Genomic DNA, 23,838 nt, shown 5'->3' with positions numbered 1-23,838 from the left:
ATGGATGAAATGAAATCCCTTGTGACGCAAGGCAGTGGACCATGAACTGTATTCAAAGAAATATAGTTGATCGTATTTATAATTTCGATAAGCTACTCTGTCACAAAATGAAGGCCATGAACATGGTCAAGAAGCGATTTTCTTTTCCTTCATTTAACACCATTTAACTAGGAAACTAAACCAAAATCTTAGGGGTCTTTACTTCGTGGAATTATATTTCATTTTTTACTTGTATTATATCCAAATCCAGTGTGACTGTCATACACTGATCTGACAATGTTCATGATCAACCAAGTACATCTGTAAGTTCTTTTTTTTTTTTTTTTTTAAATCAATTAGCATTTCTTAACCGTGGACTGAAAAAATAAAAAAGGATAAATAACCAGGGGCCAAATGTTATTCTAGTAAAGGCCAATTACTTACATATATATACTGAGTACTTTTCTAATAAGGGCATTTTTGTGTGGATCGATTCCATTAAAATAAAAAAAATATTAGACTAGTAAATAATTAAAATATAATTTCTAACATATTTAAATCTGTATTTTTTTAAATTTTAATAGTATCCTTACTATAATGAAGTGAAGATTTTTTCAATAAAGAATAACTCTCTCTCTCTCTCTCTCTCTCTAAACATACACACATGTCAATACACATTAAAAGACATTGTATAATAATATATATATGTGTGTGTTTTTTTTTTAATTTATCCTTTATTTTATTTAAAATAAAGGACTTCCTTATTATAAAATTATAAAAATTTTGATTTATATTATAATATTTATAGTCAGTGGTAAATTAAGTTGAGCGTCAGATTCGACTGCGAAGTCTCCACGTCTTGGGCAAGACAACTCACCTTAGTTAAGACAAGCATAAAAGTCCCATATCTTAATGTTTGGTCAACACAGTGGCCAAATCAATTCAACACATTAGCTAAATCAGTATTAGTCAAGTATCCTAGTCCTACAAAAGGAACGAGGACGACTCTGCAAATATCTTCAGTTTTCATATTGTCAATTGATCAAGAAGTTAATTTAATTGGATCAATCCAGAACTTGCCACTAGTCATTATGATAAATCATCACTCTCGCCACTAGTCATTATTATAAATTATCATTCAAAAAAATAATTATAAATAATTAAATTAATAAAATATTTTAATGCGTGGAAATTGAAGTAATAATTTTAGTTACAACACGGTAAATTTCAATTCATTTTCAAGATACAATAAAAATCTTCAATTTACTTTTCAAAATTTAAAAATTTTAATTAACTCAATTTTCATTGAGAAGATAAGGAAAAATGGGGGACAAGTTGATGAAATTCTTTTTGTTTTCTTATTAGTAAATGGGGGTCGTTTTCATATTTTTATAATAAATTAAAGATTATAAGTTTAAGTTGGGACAAATTGAAGTTCACCCTTTTTACCATAATATATAATAATTAATTTATAGGCGGGTTGAAGGATTATAATCAAGTAACTTAATCAAATCTACACAATAATGAAAGTTTGTATTCCCTTGGTCATTAATATCATCTAATTAATGAAAGATAAGTACAGTATTCCAAAAAATTTTAAATTAAAGAAAATAATATGTTAAATATGTATAAATACTTATGATATCTAAACTATTCTGAATTCGCACATACATATTCTATGTATATAGCCATATTTTAAATGCATACCATAAACGTGATGGAATCTGTTCTCAAGAAACTTCAATAAAAGAGTTCAAGTTCCTTTATTCCCAATTAAATTATGGGGCCTTCAGAAAGTAACACAAGGCATGAAGTATTTAAACATCAGCAAGGTGATCTCTCTCTTGCACATACAAGTAATTAATTAACTCAATTCATTATTCAGGTCTTCAAGGCTCTATTGATCACTCAAATGGCCAAGGTTCGTCCTCTCCCAATAAGTGTTGAAGCTGCTTCAAAAAGAGAATCATTCACCGTATGGATGAAATCCCTTGTGATGCAAGGCAATGGATGCACCGTTTTCAACGAAAATGGTGAGATTGTTTATCGTATAGAAAATTACGACAACAAAGGCGGCAATGAAGTTTACCTAATGGATCTCCGAGGCAACGTCTTGTTCACCATACTTCGGAGAGTACGGGTTTTCGGAAGATTATGGAGGGGATACAAAGGCGAGAATAATGGTTCAAACTTGAATAAAGAGAAACCAAGTTTTGAAGTAACGAAGAAAGGTGAAATTACCCTTTTATCTAACAATGAAGCCAGCTGCTATAAGTTAAAGTTAGAAGCAGCCTCGGCTACGGGTCGCACTAAATCAGCAGCATTATTCAAGATAATAGAGTGTGGAAGAGGAGTTGTTGTTGCCGAGGGAATGAGGAAGCAGTCCCGTTCGGGATCGGGAGTATTATTAGGAGACGATGTGTTAACATTATCGGTGCAGCCTCATGTCGATCGCTCTTTCATTATGGCTCTTGTGACTGTGTACGGACTAATGAATCACTTACTCTAGACAACAGCCTTCCAAATGACTCCATCACGTAATTAACCAGAGAAATTAAACCGAAATCTCTGGTTCTTTGTGGAAGTTTATTCCACTAATTTGTACCTGTTGATTTACTTTGTATTATGTCCAGATCTCACATTGATGTTACACTGTTCGTAATCAATCAACTTCTTTTTTTTTTTGTTATGAGTAAATCAATTAGCATTTGTTAACAGTGAAGTTTCATGAGAAAAGGGTGGACTTGGCATGTAGAGGCGAAAAAGAAAGCGTGTGACATGTCTTTATTAAAGAATACTACTAATTTATTAATTATCTGATTGTTTTTGACTTTTTTTTATGTTTCGTTTCATGATCAATTGAATATTTTCGTCTCTTGTTGATCAGAAGCAATTCCAAAATTATCTTTATCTGTTAATTTTAGGGTTAAAAAAATGGTTGTGTCCTGCATTTTAGGTGGTTTGGAATACCAAACAAGGAAACGAATTCTTGAATGCACCTACTATTGAATTAGCTGATGAAGCTAAACCTGATGCAACACACGTTGGAGTGCCAGCTGGAATCAAGCTAGTTGTAAATCCAGTAGCTAGTCTAGGAGTAAAAGTGAAAGGTGCACGTGAGAAGTTGGAAAGTTCCAGATGGCAAAACTGTTATGAAGAGATTCCCATGCAGCTGGATTATGCAGCAATTAGTTAACAAATCAGCACTTATCAATTGTGTTGAAATTAGTTACATTAGACTTTGTTATTTAGTAGTTAGATTGCTTAGTTATAATTAGCGTGCTTAGCAAGTATTAGATTCTACTATAAATACTGAGCTGAGCTCATTTCTGAATGAGATTTGTGATAATAAAACGAAAGACATTTCTTCATCTTCTTCCTTTTGATCTTCAAATTCCAACTCCTACATTTAGGTAATACTGGCCTAACTGAAAAGTGAAAACAACCGAGAGGAACATAGCCTTATCTACGAGCTAGGGCCCTAATGAAAGAAAGATAAGATTTCTTGGGCCAAAGTCAAATACATACAAGAGAACAGACCAAAGTGAAAATTATACTTCCCCCCCCCCCCCCCAAAATTTTCAGTGAATATATGTTCTTATAAGTAGGGTTGGTAAAATTTGACGCGATTCGATTATCTAATATAAATATAAATAAATAGTTATAGGTTGTCAAATTGTACACAATTGGGTCGGATCTAGATTAATACAATTTTTTTTTATATCGGGTTACAATTAAAGTTATTGACCTATTTATCTGATTAATAATACGATTATATTTTTTATTTTAAATTCATTTGTAAGTTCTCATCATTAAAACTCAAATATTAGACATCTCTCTTCTTCTTCTTCTTCTTGGGTTGGGGGACCGGGAAGCGGAAGGATAAATATATACATGATGTTCCATTTATCAAATTTTAAATAGATTTATAACTTAAATAATATAAATGTGTAAATATTGGTAGACATGTATATTTTATATTATTGATATATAATGTTATTTATTAGAACTTCAATAGTATAAGTATATAATATTTTTGGTAGATATGTCTGTTTTATAATTATTATTTTTTGTATATATATAATGAAGTGCAAATATTTAATGTAAATTTTATTAAATATATAAACATTAAGTGCATAATTAAGTAAATCGTTTGTTTTCCATGTCAAGTTACAATCTCAATATTTTGACATAATTGTTAAATATGTCATGTTTGAATTAACTTAAATTTGATACAACACAAACACAAGCTGACAACATATTTTGCCAACTCTAGTCATAACCCAAAGGCAATAAAATAAAATAGAATTAAAAATTAAAAAAGCGAACCTAAGTTGGCTTTAGTTAGCATTGTAAAATATTAGCTGTTGGATTTGTCAATAATACTCCATATAAATATTAGCTGTTGGATTTATCAATAATACGCCATATAAATATTTGCTGTTGGATTTATCAATAATACCCCATATGCAGTACAGATAGTTTAGATTACATATTTACCAAGAAAAATGAATGAATACATTGATGAGAAACTTCACATACATCATGAAAAGGTTTAAACCAAAAAAATAAGGATTACTGAAAGAACATGAATCAGACGGTGAAGAACCTTTTACCCTACACTCGAAAACTAAAAGGTAAAATTCTATGAACTTTGTACAATCTAATTATTCACGCCAACAGAACTGCCACATCGATTTTTTAGAGAGGGCGCATCCAGCTGCTGCAACTATATTTACATTGTATATAGGTTTTGAATTATATATATTTTTGAAATCGTCATCAACTCAACTCTTCTTGGCATTCTTGAGGTTGCGTAGAGTCATCACAAGCTTTTGTCTTTCACCTTCTACCTCTGCAAACTTGAGACTTATCTCTGAATATCTCTCTTGCATATCCTTTAGCTCGCTTTCCATGCATTGGTTTTTTTCCTTGAGAGAATCTAGTTCTATCAGCATATCATTAATGCTGCACTCTTCATTGTTTGTGGTGGATGGTTTCACATCTTTCTCTATTGAAATATCATCATCGCTAAGGAGAAGAAAGTACCACAAGTAATCAGTAATTTTTTACCACAGAAGTCAGCTGTTCCGCAGGGGGCAAAGGTAAAACAAAACAGAAGTAATATATATATATATATATATATATATATAGGAATTCTATTCTTCAGTTCATACCTCTTGACTAGTGGCGCGATATTTCCATTTTCTTTGGATAGACATGAAGAACTGCTCAGAAACTCAGCTGGGCTTCTCACCTCTTCAAGCACACATCCATTTGAAGTAAGGTGAATGGTATCTGTAGCTACCTGTACACCAAGATGAGCCGTTTAGGGAATTAATAAACAAAAGAAAGTTCAACCTTTAAGTCAGTATAGAATTCTATTTAACTTATGCCATTAGTAGTCAGAAAGGAAATTGATCTATGCATGGGTAATAAGAGTATCCCCCAAGCCCCTCTTAACCATGAAAAGAAAACTGGACTGGTCAAAAATTAGGCTGCCCCTAAAATGACTGTTCTCCAAAATGTGCATGCTTCTGAAGTATTAGACGATGTTTATAATGATGCCAACCTTTTGAAATGACAATTCACATAAACTTGTGCTATTCTGATTGAGTTCTTCCACTCTGCACTCTAACTCCTCAATTTTGTTCTTAAGATCCTTTTCCTTCTCTACAAATGAATTCGTAGAGGCTTCCAAAGCAATTTCCTTTGATTTAATTTGTCCCTGCAAAATAAAGAAATTATCAATGCCATGAATTCTTGCTCATTATCTCCACCACAACCATAACATAAAGTGAATAGACAAAGTTACATCAGATTCAATGTTACATACGAGTTCAACATTTACCTCAAGCAGTTTTATTCTCTCTCTGAGGTTTGCAATCTCTTTAGAACCTTGAGAAACTGGAGCAGATTTATTGTTTCTAAGTGTAGTTCTTGTCCCGTCAGAAACCGATGCTCGTCTATTGATATCCTTCAGCTTCTTTTCAAGACTGTTGAGTGCATCTTCCTTCTTCTTAAGGTCACCCTTTAACTGGAATGCCTGCTTTCTGAGTTTTTCTTTCTCTGACTCATCCTCAACTAAAGCCTGTTTCAAGTTATGACACTGAACTTTAAGCAGCTCCAGCTCTGATTTTAACAGTTCAACTGCAGCTTCCTTTTCATCCTCAATACGCTGTATTCTCTGTACTTCCTCCACTGAGCTCTCTGCTTCCTTCTTCACTAAAGCAATTGTACTCTCCAGTTCATCTCTTTCCCTGTTTGCTCTTTGAATCAGCAGCTCATATTCCTTGACAGTAGTCTTCATTTGTGCCAATTCAACTCTCAAACTTTCTTTCTGTTCTGCTTCTTCAGAGAGAGATTTATTATCCATCATCAGCTTTTCAGTATCAGCTTTCAGTTGCTGGAGCTCCAAGGAAAGAGCCCCACTATCTTCTTCATCATGCTTCTTCTGCTCTTCAAGCTGGTTGGACAGATTGTTGATTTCCTTCAGCATCTGTTCTATCTGATCTGTTTTCACATTTAATTGATTGGAAAGCTGGCACAATTTTGTCTCATAATCATCTCTAAGCGACAGGGCTTCTTCACTAGCTTTGTTGATCATCTCTTCTAGATGTCTTTTCTGCATACGCAGTTCACTTGCTTCCGCCAGGGCTTTCATAGCCACCTTCTCATTTGCATCAAAAGAAGAGGCCATTTGCACAGAGAGCCGTCTAAATTCCTCCTGTAGCCTCTCAGCAGTATTAGCATTTTTCAACCTTGTCTTTCGCAAGGTTTCCTCGGCTTGGATCGCTCTTTGCTCCTGCTCAACTTTTGCACGCGTTACAACTTCCAGATCAGCTTCATATACCTGGGCCTGCTTCTCCAACTCTTCCTCCAGATTCTTGCTGTAGGCTTCAAGTTCCTTTATGGTGGCCAAAGAATCAGAGTATCCCTTTGACTGCTCCTTCAGTTCATTCCCCAAAACCTCAATCTGGGATTCAAGTTCTTTTATGGTGGCCTGAAAATTGGAGAATTCCCTTGACTGCTTCTTGAGTTCACTCGCCAGCCCCTCAATGTGGGTTTCAAGTTCATTTATGGTGGCCAGAGAATCAGAGAGATCCTTTGACTTAATCTTCAGTTCATTCTCCAGACTCTCAACCTGGGTTTCGGGTTCACTTCCATTACCAATAGATGAGCACTCATACTGCATCTTCAGTTGCTCTTGCAGCTGACTTTGCTCTAATTTATAAGAGATGTCATGATTTTCCTGCTTCAATATCTCATAGTCAAGTGCAAGCTGCTCCATCTGCGTCTCTAGCTCATCTTTATCTCTTCTATAGATCTCTATTTCACTGTAGAGATCCATAATCTTTTGTTCCAGCAGGTATGTCTCCTTGACATCTCTGTGCTCCTTAACCAGCTCTTCCAGTGCCTTTTGATCTTCGTCATCGTCTGTTTGGCTTTTTGAAATGTTTCTTCTCAACTCTTTGGCATTGACATAGGATCCTGATTTGTTGGAATGATTGGATATCTCCCTATTCTTCTGCTCCAACATTTCATCTAGGTCTTGCACAGCAAGAATCAACTCAGCGTTTGATTCCTGGGTCTTCTGCAGCTGCAATCGAAGATTGGCATTTAGGTCCTTCTCATAACTCAGTTCTTGTCTGATCTCCTCAAGAAGAACCCATGGATCGCCACCCTGAAAGTGCAACTTGTTTCTGACTTTAGCCTCATCCATGCGCTTCTGAAAGGTCTTGAGTTTCTCACAATCTAACTTAAGTAAATCTTTCTCCTCTTTTAAGCTAATGACTTCTCTCGAGAGATCTTGCGCCCTTTTGCTTTCTTTTACAATTTGCTTTCTCAGAGTCTGTAATTCCAACTCTGACAAATCCGCCTGCCTAGCCAAAGCAACAAGCTCAGACTTGAGTTTTTCAATCTCAATATCAGAAGCCTGCTGGGACCTTTCTCTTGTAAAGGTGTCCTGAAAGCCATTAGTTGAGTCATCGGTACTTATTCCCTGATCAGAACCTGCTGACCACTCCCATTGTGATTTCGGATGCTCTTCATATATTGTTGTTGGGGTATTTTCTGTTGTTTTATGGGGCACTGAGGTGTGGCTCAGGGATGACACAAAGCTATTAGGGTCCTGCTCTCGCGGAGTGTTGAGCCCAGAGCTGCTCTCAGAACTTGACAATGTAGTATCAGATCCACTAGATGCCCTGCAATTACCATTCAATTCTGCATTGACAGTTGGACTTGGTTGTTTCTCCTGTAAAACCACGAAAAAGATAAAAGAAACATACTCTGATCAATCATATGCATAACAAAGTACCAAACAAGAAAAGAAGGGTCAAATTCCTATTTTCAAAACTACCCATGGGTTGAAAATTCCAAATCCAAGAGCTCTTCAATTTCCTCAATTACTAAAACATTAAGAATAAAACCAAAATTTCCCAGCAACAAAACAGCTACCTGATGCCCTAGACATTCTCCATTAATAAATAAAAAATCTTGGTGGAAAAATAACTAACAAGAGAAGAAATCAAAATCGTGTTTTTTGGCAAGACAGAATGAAACCTTACTTCAGCACCATTGCCCTTGTAGCTTTCCTCCACATCACTGTTGCTTAACTGAGTCCTTAGGCTCCTATCTTGAGCTGTAATAATCGCATCTTCAATTTCTTCTTTCTCTCTGAAAATACTCTCAAGCAAGAATAACATTTGCCGTCATAATCTATAAAAAGTACTCCAGAAACTTACAATGAGTTAGCAATGTAACAGTGAAATTCATTCATTTTACCTCTGATCAACATTTTCCTGCACCCTTTGTATTGAAACCTGTCATAAAGCAAAAGCTGGATTTCAGTTTTTCACTTCACTCAATGTCGCAGTTTTTAAGTTTCAATCATAATGGCAGGCAGAGGTCTCATGAGAACTTTTGAAGGTTTCAAGAGGTATCTCGTCTAACAAATATAAATAGGAAAGAGAGAGCAAGAAAACACTAACATGCAAAACTGCTTTGGAGCGTGAGTACTTTAAGGGGAGAGAAACAGTAGAAGTTTTAGACGCCTCAGCATAGTCAGCAAAATCAATCGAAGCTTCACCAACAAAACCAGCCTTTGACAATCCCTACATCAACAAACAAACACAAATCTCATAAACAACCACATGAAAATAAATAGAAAAATGGAACATAAAAGTTTGGCAATGTTTCTTACAGTAGAGACAATGAAATTGTATATTCTCTCACTGATCTTCCCAGATTTTGGCTCTCTAACAAATTTCACAGTCTCGTAGACTGAATTCAACCACCGACAGCATCCATCTTCAATTGCAGTCTTCTCTAATCTCACTGTTGGCTTTCCCACATCCAGGGGAACCACCGATATCATCAATGCATTTTCCCCTAACTGTGCAACCTGAAAATTCAGAAACACATTTTTTTGATCACTTATTCACATTCTCCATTACCATTCTGTTAAATTGCCAGGATAACCAATGATTAAACAACAGAAAGGACAAATGGTTCCTCAATTGAGCTAAGTTTCATGATTTTTCAATGCCCAAATGATTAAAAAACCTGAACTTCAAGCACCGTAATTTTGTTCTTTAGCTACATTGTCTCAGAAACCAAACAGAACCACCAATTGCCTATTCAACTGATCTCAATTATCATATGAAAAGTAATAATAAATAAGTCCCATCCTCAGCAAACTCCAAAACCAACACCAAAAGCACATACCATTCACTTCTTTATCAAGACCGAATTAATCAAAACGCACACATGCAGAAGTAAGCTACCTGAGTTGCATGAAACTGCAACTTGAACACAGCTTTGATCTTGTTCTTGTCGGACCTCCATCTCGCCGACTTAAACATCTTCGCCGGAGCTCCACCTTGAAACACGAACACTCACCGGAGCTCCGGCAACGCCCGCCGGAAAACCAGCATTACAGAATCACTCGATCCAATGCTCACCAATCACACAACAAGTATACACACAATACCAAAATTACAATGTATTAGGAAAAAGAGAAAAAAAAAAAAATCGATCTTTTTTCTTTTTTTGGTTTTTGACACAGTGAGTTGAGAGGCCGAGTTTAGGACAGGAATTGTACTAAGTATTGCGAATATAACGGACGAGCAGATCTAAAGAGAGAAGCTCTTGTGTTTCTCTTCTCTTTTGTAACACAGACTTTTAGAGGGAGGTGACGTTTTTATTTTTATTTTTTAAATTTATTTTACTTTTAAAAAAAAGATATAAAATTGTAAGAGAAGCTTCTTTTCTGATTAATTAATTTAATTAAAGAAATTGTATTTGGTGAAAACCAAAGTGTTTCAGGTCAAGGGAACAGTGAATGCAGGCTTTTGATTTTACAAACATGCCCTTGCATGTTCCAGTTAAAATAATTTGTTAAGAAAAAAACTATACTCTAAAAATTTAGTATTAAAAATAATTTCTATATGGAGGCATGGAGCAAATTTCACATGTAGTCCCGCTAATTTAAGGGCAAAATTGGATGAAGATTTTGTTGAAGCTGCATTACCGAGAAACGGCTAATTACTATTTACTAAGGTTAAAACAAAAATCGACAATCCGATCAATAAAAGATAGATTCAAAGAAACACATTGGTAATAACATCTTTTAGATCCTTTTTACATGAAGAAAACGACGATTTTGTTTTGTTTTTTTTTTCATTTTTGCTTACGCTTGCTGCTGTTGATGGGTGAGCAATAAGCTTACATTGTTGTCATTGGGTGGTTAATGTACCAATTCTGCCACTTTTTTCAGACTCACATTTGATATTTCTTAATCCATAATGAAAGCAAAAAGGCTGAAAATGGCGATTAATAATTTTTTAACATTGAGAAAATAGGCTCTTTGAGAATGGCATTGTGTTGTCATTATCAAAAATAATTGACCCATGAACACATGTATTTTTGTGAGCATTTTCATTCACCCAGAGTTGGCATTATTGGATCCAAAATGAAAATAAGTGAACGACAAGAATTCAGTATCTTCTCAACAAATTCGTGCAAAGAGGAATGTTGCAATCGATGTGTACATTGTCACACAGAAATTCAAAAGATTGAATTACCGAAGCACGTCGAATGAGACGATAACAAGATAAGGTGAAACAATTAATGCATTTACTAAGTATTTCAATTTCTCCTTCGGCACTATTTTTATTTGTTTTCATTTATCCGGTGAGTTGACATAAAATTTGCGCACAGATTATATAGGTTTCAGGTTTGGCATGTAATATGATATAACGAAGGGTCAGATTAGCCAGGTACAAAATTATTAACCATTTATTAGTATATTCACGCCGACAACTTAAGAAAAAGGATGAAGCAAATTAGGGAACGCCAACGGTTAGCTACGACTAATTAATAATTTCTTGATCGTCATAATCTTCGGAAAATGACGTTTTACCCATAAAAATTCCGCATTAGCCTCTAACTTTTTGTCAAAATATGTTTGCTTTATTTATATAAATATTAAGAATACTATACAAATAGTGTATAAGCATTATTAATGATAATAATCTAATTAATGTCTTTTTCTAAATCCAAAGGACCCACTCATGACTTCCCAAAAAATTATAGGAAAATGAGAAGCTTCCTGCCCTTTGATTTCGTGTTATATAATGTATAGTTTATCTGTACTTGTGTTATCCAAAAAAATATAGCTGCCGTTACCGTTTGGTAATGTAGGTTTGGTGAGGATGTTTAACTAAAGCGGGGTGGTGCCGTAAGTTTAGGCAAAGATTGAAGCATACTGCTGGTATGGTAAGAGGGCGGTACGTGGACATGTCAAGAGATGGAGCCTCAATATTACATTGTGTTTGAAAATAAATAACGAGTAAAGAGAGAGAGAGAGCTGGGGTTGCTTTGTGTTTATGTTTTATTTCTTCGATCTTTACTTGGCTTTAAAGCTGGTCATATGCTGGGCGTGAGGTGAGAGTGAGCCTTAACCACAATTCAATAAAGAGTCCAAAATAGTCAAGGCGTGCTTCTGCAGTCAAGTCACAGCGACCACACTCACCAATCACCATACCACACCACCAATTCCACCAAGTTTTGTATTACCATTCTCATGTACGTATTTAATTGGCAAGCCAAAGCCAGTAGGACCATCAAAAATTCAAAATCACAGCAATTAATACATATTTGCAAAGTCACAATAAAATTCACAACTGCCGTGCCAACCTAACTATAAATATCCTTTGCAAAATGTGGCCACGTGCCCACATCACTCTCTTTTTGAGTTGTGTCTTCTTCAGTTGTTCTCTTCCATGTATTTTTCCCTTAGTACAGCAGACTGAACAATGGTCCATGGCACATGCATGCTTGTAAAATACTAGCAAAATCATGTGAGTGCTCAGGGCCTCTATTGGTGTCCAACCGGCTACATTAATTACCAGCTAATATATATGTGTATGTCTGTTTCTGTCTCATAATAAGTCCCACAAATATGAGTGTTTTTAGGGGGGCCAATAAACGCCTTCAATGGTGAGGGCCATAACTCTGCCATTTCCAGCTTCATTCACATTCCCTATCACTGTTACTATTATTATAGATAACATAATAGGATATTTAATTTCGATGTTCTTTTTTTAATGGCATTTGATTGATCAACAGTCTCGTAGTCTAGCCTGAAATAATGGGCATTCGTTGATCAAAAGCACAAAAACTATGATTTCTTTTCTCCAATATGTGATGATGAAATGAAAAATTGGGTTATGTACTATGTAATTGGCATGAAAATTCTTGTCGATCATGGAAATTAAGAGTTGGAGACAAGCCTCCTTCACAGAAGCAAAAGTGTGAACTGTAAAGATGTTGATATGCTTGGGATACTGTGTGTGGTGTGTGCAGGTTAAAGGAGTTGGTGATGATCAAAGAATTGGTCCTCTCTGGCATCATCGATCTTCCAACTTGTACTCACTTTTGAGAGGGACCCTTAATCCACTTCCACATCATTTCATTCCTCGTGAAGCTTTACGCCATAAACAAAAATTTACATAAAATTTTTCTTATTGGGTGATCACTTCCTTATTTGTGTACGTTTATGTCACTCAAACCACAGTGGAATGCCTTTTAGAGCTTATAATTATGTCATCATACGTTGGAAAGTAAGAGCCATTATATCTTTTCAGCTCAATAAAACATATTTATGGAAATTTAAAAAAAAAATGGTAACCACAACAAATATCAAATTTAAATTTTAAGAGCGACCAAATATTGTTAGGATGCAGATATTTAGGTGGCTAGACTTGACCAATCGATCCTTTAATATGTATATATCTTTTATTCACGTGAAGATAGGTTGCTTGTATCTTTCAAAACTTTACCTTTTTTTCAACATGATTACACCGCATGACAAACAAAGTTGAGAGTGTGATTAAGCAGTAGCTGAAAAATCACAAAGATTAAAGCAGGGAAGATAAGAGAAGATACATATATGTACAAATAAATGCATTTACAGATTATTCAATAAAGGAAAGGAAAGGAAAGGAAAGCAAAAAATAAAAAAAGAAGAAAGCATAGGGGGAATTTAATGATGAAGAAATGTGGAGAGACGAGAGACAACAGAAGGTGCTCACGTGAAAGCCGGTCGACCCCATTGATATCACAAGTTACAAACACATGATTTCACTCCCCACGATTTGTTTTGCCTCCATCAATTGTTTTATTTATTTATTTATTTGCTTGTTTTCTTCCTTCCAGGCAGCTCATGATCATCTTTAGCTTACTAAAGTTGAGGCACGAATAGAAGAATAGAACTAGATGCAAAGATGTGTTCGTATCTGCAAATGACAAGAAACAAGATTTCACATGCATGGACAGCCGTAAAGCCTACTGCTCTCACGTGATCAAAGAAAAAAAGGGGTAGAAGACCGATTTCTTGGGCTCAAGCCAACAATCTTTTGGGCCAATCAAACCAGCGCATTCTCCAACTTTAATTCATTTTTTTATATCTTTTTGAAATTAACTTTAATTCATTTATTGTTATTGCTGTTTTTTGAAAAATCACTTTCCACTTTTATTGCTTCAATTTCCAAAAATAAGTATTTTGAAAAAAAAATTGATCTAAGTAATCTTTCGAGTAAGATAAGCAATCAACATGTGAAATGTCTATTAATCGATAGTCAAATATTTATTTTTCTATCACTCATTATCATCAACTATTAATCACCTGCTGACTATTCCTCAATTGTTCATTTAAGGTGACAAATAAAGCATTTATATATGTCCCCAAATGCTTTTTTTCCCCCCTAAATTTAAAATAAAATAGTCAGTGTACTATTTTTCTTTCACCTCAAGTTGTCTCTAATTTTAGGGGATTCCACAATGTTTTCCCTTTGATTCATTGATGCAACAAACAATGTAGACGGCTCATCAGATTGCTTGTAAAAGCATCCAATCAAATATACGGAATATTATTTCTAACCAATTGCATAAAATGTTGACCGTTAGTGTTTGTGCGACAAGTGTGGACTTTAAAATATAATTTGTAATTGATCTAGCCAAAATTTATATTGCCGTAGGGTTGGACCAAATCTCAACCGAACGTTTAAATTTCTGTATTAGAAGCTAAAGAAAACAACCCTTTAATTTAAAACCAGCCCATTAAACAAGAATTTAAGTTAGTTTGCATTTGTTTACTTGAATACGTATGCCAAAAAGAAGTTATTTCTTAATGGGGATCTTCCAATGAACAATAAAGACTGTTGGACACTGTTGTACGAAAATGAAGATGACGATACGAAAATGAAGCACGTTGACCAACAATCACGAGGGATCTCTTTTTCTTTATAAAAACAAAGCAAAATTGTAAACGTAATTGTTGTTCTAAAGTAGAAAACAAATCACAACTACACACGTAAAATGATACACAACCACACACGTAAAATAATAAATAATAAAAAATATATATAACTTTAATTATATGATTATGAAAACGTATTCTATCTTAGAATAGTTTCAATATAACCGAATGTAATTGTAAAACATAAAAAACGTAATGATAACACAAATCAATTAGTAAGTATCAATTTTTCGAAACAGAGTGCAATTCTGCAAATGCATTACTGTTTAACAATAAGTCAATGATTAAAAAAATAGGTTTAAGCCGGCCTAACGTTAGCAGGCAGGCTGGCCGGCCACTACTCTTTATATGTCTTTAAAAAAAAAAAATTCACAATTGTAACCTATATATATCCCTAAGTACTTCAATTCACTTACCAGCCCTAAGAATTAAGGATTGATGAGAAATGAGGCAAGCGGGGACATATTCGGGGTTGCTCTCTAAAATGTCGGGCCGAGCGGGGACTCACTCGTTGCCGTTGGCAAGGATCAAGAAGATAATGAAGAAATCCGGGGACGACGTGAAGATGATATCTGGGGAGGCACCGATTGTGTTCTCAAAAGCATGTGAGCTTTTTATCGAAGAGCTAACGAAAAGGTCATGGACGATGACCATGCAAGGCAAGAGAAGGACCCTACTCAAAGACGATGTCGCATCTGCTGTTATCGCTACTGATATCTTTGACTTTCTTCTAACTTTGGTTTCTGAGTCTGGTAATAATTTTAACGCTGATGCTGGACAAGTTAACCCTAGATGATATGGAAAGTACAATGGGATCACGATCAGGAGAAATTTATTGAATCAAAGCTCTCTTCCTTTAATTATATGTACTTACATACGTACACTGGTCTGCAACAGAAGCTAGCTATAAGTACCGTAAGCATTTAGCTATTATTTCCCGGTTTTATTATAAATATCTCTGTTCAAAACAACGTGGTTACTTCTCAATTTTATCTATTTCACGGCCTTAATATCAAGAAAAATATTTAATCTAGTTGTTTCTCAATGTTCTTCGTATTTGACGCAACAAAATTTTGTTGGGAAAGGAAGCTACGCAAGTAATTATAAATTAAGCGGAAATAATTTTTTTTTGTGATTAAAATAAGATGTGTACTATAAATAAATAAGTAGAAAAAAAATCAGCACAATTCAAATAATAAATCAACCAAAAGAGACATATATTTTTAAGTAAAAAATTCAAATTGAAAAAATCATAGAATTGTAGTTCGGTATAACCTTTCACTATATTAATAATGAGATTACATGATAAATTCTTCTCAAAGAAAAATTAAAGATTAGCAACATTAAAAATCTTAACAATTTTGGCTTATAGTAAGAGTTTAATATATGTTTCTCTAACAAGTGATATCTCAAATAATAATCAACGAGAGAAGTGATATTTCAAATAATAAACAACGAGAGAATAAAATAAAAATCAAAACAAGTAGAATTTTAGAATGCGATGTCGAAAAACTTATCCTTTAAATTAAAAAAAAAGAAGATAAATTTAAATTTATCATTCGATTGTCCAATAAAAAATTGAAACCTTACCCCCAAACAATTTCACGCCACTGTCTTTTTCTCCCTCTCTCGTCTTTTTCTGCTATTTCTTCATGTCACCGCCACTTCCTTTTATTCCTTATATTATGCGCTTTTCAAAACCTATTTTAATGGTAAATTTCATACAAGTCCAAAACTTAATAATTATTGCACATCAAGTAAGTCTTTGAACATTGAACTTTTGAACCCCAAACAAGATGATCCCAACAAATTTTTATTTGCAAAATTAACATATAGTAATATTCATTTGAAGATAGAGGAGAAGATATTGATACATACCACATCTAACTCTAATGGATTAAAGATTAATTTCAAGCCTTTTATTTAATTATTTATTTATTTTTGTTATCAACATGTACAGTTATTGTTGGAATAGACTTAAAAATTTCAGATATCTAACCTAAAAGATTATTCTATTGAGTAGAGGAGTACATCCTATTTATAAACCAAATAAATCTTTCAAAAGTTATTTTGTGAACTCCTTTTTCTCTAGGATTAGAATCCTCTCATGATATGAAATTAATCCATACTATAAATTTAGATTTTAAATTTTTATATTACAATTAATTTTTGACTAAGAGATACATCCAAGCTCTAATAATTTTTTTTCCCTCATTCCACTTTCTTGGTTTCAATAAACGTTAAATTAATCTAACATGATTTCTTGATTAGAGTGTGAAGATTTTTTTATTGATGCTCTTTGCTTACTAATTCTCAAATGTACATGCACTTCCAAAAAATAAAAATAAAAACTATCATATATAAATCGGTACAACTGTACAAGCCATTAAGTTCATGATTGTAGAATATTCTTTGAGAAAAAAAAATTGTTAGCTAAAATGACTTCCGATAACAGAATGAGGTATGAGGAAAACAAATCTTTACAAATCTATCATTCATTGATATGAGCAAAGTTAATAATCATTAATCACTTGTCCAATAAGAAAATATTGTTATGGGTGTAAAAAGAAAATCAAAATCCATAACGGAAAATAGATAGAATTGAGGATTGTTTTGATATATGCTTTGAGGGTGTGTTGAGTAAAATTTTTATTTTCAAAAACTATCGAAGGAGTGTCTTGAGTAGAAAATTATGCCGATTAGAATGCAAAACACCTCACCATAAATAAAATAAGATAATGTAATTAATAAATTGCATGTTTAAAGATTCACAGAAGTAAAGATACATAGACCTGTGTATGTTGCGTGAGAAGGCCAAATGCATATATATGCGTACAACGACGATGATATGGACCTACCTATTAGCCTCTTCTACAACAAGAGCACTTTAGATCCAAGTCCAAATTAGTGTGAATGAGAGTAATGTTGCTCTTCTTTCTCATAATGACGTCTAAGATATAGCTCTGGTCGCCGGCCCGCGGCTGCAGCTGGTGTATGTTGCATATACGTATACATTCTCACTTCTTTTTCTCATTCTTCATCTGCATGTCGGCTTCGTGACAAGCCTTCCATGACTTTAACCAAATAAACAAATTTATAATATTCTCATCGAAATTGGCAATATGAAGAGTATATAATTGAACTAGTACATGGAAAATGAAGCTAATTAATTAATTAAAGGATTTATCGCCGCACAAGCTCAGTAGACACCTCTAATGAGGAAAAGGCACTATGTATTCAAGACAGAAGTTCTACGTATATTAACTTTTATAACTGTAGTAACACATTACTAATTAAGATGAAATTAGTATACCAAAGCCTTTTAGATCAGGCTGAGAAGCAACTAAATACAACATTTTCGCTGAGACCTCCGGAGACCAAGAACTCATTGTTGTCTAGGCGCCGGAACGGCGGGGGACCGGACTTCTCCATTGATCTCTTACCTGATTCCGACACCGTATTTGACCCTTTTCTGGCCATTGCAGCCGCCTTCTTTTCAGTTCTCCGCCGTGCAACATACTCTTCTGGGATGAACACATCCATTACTGTTTCTATGCCCGTATATATACAAGGGGAGAAGAGAAAATGTGGCAATAATTAATTGAGAAGCTAATCTCAGCTAACCTAAGCGAGCGCTAGATTTGGTGAATGGAAAAGTGAAGCGAAATATTACTCTTGGCCTAAAATATGAGCGCTGCCTGCTGAGCATCTAGTTCTAGTAATGATGACACATATATTTATATGATCAGGAGTAAGTAGAAATGGGATACCAGGGGCGCTGGTCCCATGTTTTATTTCAAACAAGAAGCTGTAATCGTTTTGTGGGTATATGGGGTTATCAATACCAAGAGACAAATTGGTTTCCGGAAAGTTTTTGACTCTTTGCCTCTTGTGTAACGTACGTGGATGTCGAGAAATTTTAGTATACATTTGAGCTGCTATCACATAATAAGATATGTGTGTATTTATTTTGAAAAATCATCATATAAGCGGTGATTATATTAAACTCAACTACACATGTCATATATACATTAATTAATTGTAATACATCAGAGGTATTATAGAATTTCTCGTAGATATCAAGAGAGAGATTACGCATGTTTGTAAAGACAAACGAGCCTTCATTAAGACAAGTGTAAATTATAGCTAATCGTGCGTGTTCTTTTAAGTCTCGATTTATATCTCAATATAATAAATGATGTGAAATTACTTGATTGACTCACGTGATGATTAATTATTGAGTACTCTTACCATTTTTCATTCAAATGATAAAATTTTATTAATTACACATCAGTTAAATACAAATTAAATATTCAATAAACTAAGCACAGCAGCATTGCTTCTTTTTTTTTTACCTAATCTTCTAAAAACATAATAATAGCTCAATGAATTATGCATGACACATAACACGTTAAAATCTAACCTTAATATTAGAGCACATGATGAACAATGACCTCAACGAGTGATATCAAAAGCAAACACTCAAATTGAATGGTCGGTTACTTTGATACTACTTTCATTTTTTTTTCTTTTTTTTTTTGAGATACTTTGATACTACTTGATTGTTAGACTTTTGGATAAGATATTGAGTTAGTAAGTTATTACTGTCAAACATTTAATGTAAGATTAAAAGAGACTAGTAAAGTGAATATATATATATATATATATATATATATATATATATATATACTCAAACATTTAATGTAAGATTAAAAGAGACTAGTAAAGTGAATATATATATATATGTATGTATGTATGTATGTATATTAAAGGAGACTTGTAAAGTTAAAAAAAAAAAAAAGAGTTACAGATTAAGGCAATAAACTTTAATTAATGTTAAAATGCCATTCCAATATTGGGGTTAGAAAAAAAAATCATGGCAACATTGGCTTGCCAATGCCAACCCATCATGGTGGAACATGGTTTTAAGCAATAATTTATTTATAACACACACACACATATGTATCATACATATGTATGTATGTATGTATGTATGTATGTATGTATGTTAAAAAAATTTATATTTGAACTTAAAATTTGGGACAAGTTGAAAAATATTGTTAATAACTTTTACAACAATATAAACTATTTGACAACATTATAAAACAATGAAAAAGACAAGTTGCAATGTTATAAATTCATCCGAAATTTTATTACTGAATCTAAGATGTATACAAATATTTAAAAAGTGTTTATCTAATGGTGCGTTTACTTCATGTGAATGGGAATGGGGTGGAATGAGAATGAGCTGGAAATGAGAATGGGCTGGAATGAGAATGAGCTGGAAATGAGAATGGGCTGGAATGAGAATGAGGAATAGGAATGAGATTTCAATGTTTACTTAGCAAAAATAAATGGGAATGAGAATGTGCTGGAATGTCATTGATGTATTTACTCGACAAAATAAACGAGAATGAGAATCAATTTATCAAAATGTCCATAGTATTAATAATTAATTTATCATTATTAACAATATTATCATTATTGTTGTTGTTGTTGTTGTTGTTGTTATTAATAAAAATAATATTAACAATAATTAATAATAACTAAAATATTAAAGTTAATAAAATTTAATAATAATAATATTATTAAATTTTATTGAAATTTATTATTTTAGTTATTATTAATTATTGTTATTATTATTTTTATTAATATTATCATTATTAACATTTATTATTATTATTATTGATTTTTATTAACTTTATTATTTTAGTTATTATTAATTATTGTTATTATTATTTTTATTAATATTATCATTATTAACATTTATTATTATTATTATTAAATTTTATTTATTTTATTATTTTATTATTTTATTTACTATTGATTATTGTTATTATTTTTTTATTAATATTATCATTATTAACATTTATTATTATTATTATTATTAGTATTATATTTTATTAACTTTATTATTTTAGTTATTATTAATTACTATTAATATTATCATTATTAACCTTCTTTATTATTATTATGATTTTAATTAATATCATTTTTATAATAATATTTATACATGTATGTAGATAATGAAAATTACATTATTATTATTAAATTTTATTAACTTCATTATTTTAGTTATTATTAATTATTGTTATTTTTATTTTTATTAATAATAATAATAATAATATAATAATAATAATAATAATAATAATAACAACAACAATAATAATGATAATATTGTTAATAATGATAAATGAATTATTTTTGTCATTATTTTTATTGTTAATAATGATAATATTAATAAAAATAAAAATAATTAATAATAACTAAAATAATAAAGTTAATAAAATTTAATAATAATAATAATTATTATTATTAATGACATTTAAAATAATAAAATTATTTGTGGTTTGAACAAGGGTAATTTAGGAAATATGAAAAAATTAGAAGGATAGAAAAGTAAAATTATGTTTCATTCTCATTCCCACATTTTCATTCCCAACCCCCCATGGGAATGAGATTCTCATTCTTTATTCCCAAATTATATGGGTCCCACATAATTTATTCACATTCCCAAATTCAATTTTGTTAAGTAAACATACCTGTAATTCTCATTCCTCTATTCTCTTTCCTTATTCAAAGAAGTAAACACACCATAAGTTCAATGAATCATATGTTAGAAATCAAACCTAAAAAAGAATAATTTTTCATACAACGAAAGCCATGAACTTTTCTTAGTTATGATATATATGCATAGGGGGTATAAACATACCTTGAATTTTTGATGAAGTAGAAGAAGGTTGCAATCTTCTCTGCTATCTTCAGTAGCCATCTTCAATAGCCTCCGTCACACAAGTAGGCATTAAAAATCCTAATTGTTGTGTAGGAAATGGAAAACCTAGAACTATTAAAAAAAAAATTGTACATAAAAACATGTTTGTCCTAATTTCCTCTCTTTTGGTAGAAGTTGAATGAGTTTATGTATCTATTTTATCTCAAATTGTCAAAAATGTTTTGGTGATTCTAATGTCTGCCGTGGCTTCCGAGTCAGCATTTAGCACAAGAGTGTATTCTTCATTCCTTTAATAATTCTTTAACTCATAAAACAATTGAGTCCTTCATTTACACTCAAAATTGACTTTACTCAACTCTAGTAAGAGAGCACATAATACAACCAAGTCAGGAGGAAATTGAATTCTATAAATTAATTGACGCATGTAATAATGTTATTTGTTGTGTTATTTTTGGTAAGCTCACTTTCAACATTGATTTTGATATGATTATTTTAATTACTTGTATAATTTTTGAGGCCTAATGCTAGCTCAACAAAAACGAGAAGCTGAGGAGCAAAATGGCAGTTGAATGAGGAGCATATGGCAAAGTCCAAATGTTGAATGTTGATGATGTTTGTTCATGCATTATGGTGTTACTCTTATTTTCTTTACATCATTATATTTATTTAGATAGATGAGACATGGGAATTTCGGATTTATATCCCTAATTTTTCATATAATGTTATAGCGGTAGTAGCTACTAGGTAGTGATGAATTTGAAATTTTTTTGGGTTAATTATTGTATTTGTGATGTATTTGCTATGCTTTCCTGATCTTAATTCAGCAGGTGACACTGTGACAAGTTTAAAATTAGGAAAAAAGAAATTAAATGAAGTTGAAATGGGTTTCGAAATTCAAAAAGCACAATGGGCCCAAAAACTAACATAATCGAACCAAATCAAACCTACTATTTTTTTCGGTTTTAATTTTTTCATAAAAAACCAATAGCAATCGGTTCTATTCCATTCCGTACCACACCTAACCTCTGCCCACCCCCTTTCACGAATTATCCAGAAAAAAATTAAAAGTTCAAAATATAAAGAAAAATTGAAGAACAAACAAGGACAAGTCACATTGTGATGGTACAGGTGAGGTGACAGTTGGGCGTTATCCACCTCTCAAGTGGTGAAAAATTATTTTAACCTAACGTAAAGATTAGGGCTTTAATTAGCTTTTTTTAAACATTTGAAAATGATTTATTTTACATCAATATATAGTGTGTCAAATTATTTCAATTTATATAAAAAATTGAAAACAATACTAACATTTTAGTCCCTATTGATTTCAATTTTTCAATAAATATATAATTTATTTATTTTATAAGTCTCTAACTTTAATTGAAAATATATATATAATTTGAGAACATATTTAAAAATAAAATAAAACTCTATTATTAAATTAAAAATTATAAAAATTCAAGGCGCATGGATGAAATTCTCTTGGGTTAGGCAGAGTTATGCATGTTTGTTATAATATTAGATTGGATTATATTAAATTAAATTTAAATATCTTTAAATAATATTTAAATTGGTATTTTATATAAGACTCAAATAATGAATGTCATGCTTCTTATTAATAATTATATTTAACATTCAATTTTATTGCAAGCGAATAATTGAATAACTTTTATGTCCAATATTCAACACTAGTTTAACTAAATTATTATTAAATTTTGATTTTTAATCTTAAATTAAATACAATTTAAAATATATTATTGAATAAAATTTTGATACTGAATATAATATAAAATTCCAAGTAAATAAATCATGAAATTAATTTTTTTTATTTAATTGAAAGTAAATATTAACTTAAATGAAAAAAAAAGAGTGATAAAGAGGACAAAAACATTTCATTTAATCTTATCAGTTTAATCTTGCTTAAACCCACATGAAAATAAGGATTAATAATTGCAGTAATTTTAGACTAATTTACTAATCTTGACAGGTAAATATAACAGAAAATGAAATCAATTGTTTTATCTCAGAGTCTAATCTAATCCCACAACATATTCATGCTCCCAACCATACTGTAAGGGAGAAATGTGAACTCGATGGTAATTAGTCCACTAATTAAACTGGAAAATTGGACAACAAAAGCACCCAATTCCTGGTACTTTAAGGCGGTGCCTTTTTGGGTTGGCTTCAGGCAAATCTTTTCCTGAGGGGAAATTTCCTGAGCCTGCGCAAACATACACTTTCCAAACTAACAAACAGTAAGATGGGATCAATATTATATACCCACAAACCTATTTTTATTTTAGAGATA

General features: G+C 32.2%; 2 protein-coding genes and 1 long non-coding RNA gene across 3 annotated transcripts; 1 reads left to right on the top strand and 2 right to left on the bottom strand.

The window, feature by feature from the left end:
- Window positions 1-1,844: 1,844 nt before the first annotated feature.
- Window positions 1,845-2,732, top strand: LOC102621866 (protein LURP-one-related 4). Its single transcript, XM_006477456.3, has one exon. The coding sequence runs from the start codon at window positions 1,892-1,894 to the stop codon at window positions 2,486-2,488; it is 597 nt and encodes a 198-aa protein (XP_006477519.2). The 5' UTR covers window positions 1,845-1,891; the 3' UTR covers window positions 2,489-2,732.
- A 1,742-nt stretch (window positions 2,733-4,474) lies between these two features.
- LOC102612357 (uncharacterized) lies at window positions 4,475-10,167 on the bottom strand. Its single transcript, XM_006476520.4, has 9 exons — window positions 9,765-10,167; window positions 9,182-9,382; window positions 8,970-9,092; window positions 8,764-8,801; window positions 8,547-8,655; window positions 5,831-8,233; window positions 5,552-5,707; window positions 5,157-5,287; window positions 4,475-5,010 (listed from the first exon to the last, which is right to left on the bottom strand). Exons 1-9 carry the CDS (start codon window positions 9,840-9,842, stop codon window positions 4,767-4,769), a joined length of 3,483 nt encoding a protein of 1,160 aa, XP_006476583.2. The 5' UTR covers window positions 9,843-10,167; the 3' UTR covers window positions 4,475-4,766.
- Window positions 10,168-15,460: 5,293 nt separating this feature from the next.
- LOC112498361 (uncharacterized) lies at window positions 15,461-18,527 on the bottom strand. The gene is made up of 3 exons (XR_008053479.1): window positions 17,659-18,527; window positions 16,391-16,501; window positions 15,461-15,588 (listed from the first exon to the last, which is right to left on the bottom strand). It is a non-coding gene; the product is annotated as an uncharacterized LOC112498361 (long non-coding RNA).
- Between the last annotated feature and the right edge of the window lie 5,311 nt (window positions 18,528-23,838).

Source organism: Citrus sinensis, chromosome 3 (assembly GCF_022201045.2).
Source record: "Citrus sinensis cultivar Valencia sweet orange chromosome 3, DVS_A1.0, whole genome shotgun sequence".
In the NCBI taxonomy this organism is placed as follows: domain Eukaryota; kingdom Viridiplantae; phylum Streptophyta; class Magnoliopsida; order Sapindales; family Rutaceae; genus Citrus; species Citrus sinensis.
Note: the sequence above shows the minus strand (reverse complement) of the source record. Positions and strands in the feature narration are given on the sequence as shown.

Coding starts and splice junctions, on each gene's coding strand:
- LOC102621866 (XM_006477456.3), top strand. CDS start 1,892: ATGGCCAAGGTTCGTCCTCTCCCAATAAGTGTTGAAGCTGCTTCAAAA.
- LOC102612357 (XM_006476520.4), bottom strand. CDS start 9,842: ATGTTTAAGTCGGCGAGATGGAGGTCCGACAAGAACAAGATCAAAGCT. Junction 9,383..9,764: donor TGCAGTTTCATGCAACTCAG/GTAGCTTACTTC, acceptor CTGAATTTTCAG/GTTGCACAGTTAGGGGAAAA. Junction 5,011..5,156: donor ATCGCGCCACTAGTCAAGAG/GTATGAACTGAA, acceptor TCTTCTCCTTAG/CGATGATGATATTTCAATAG.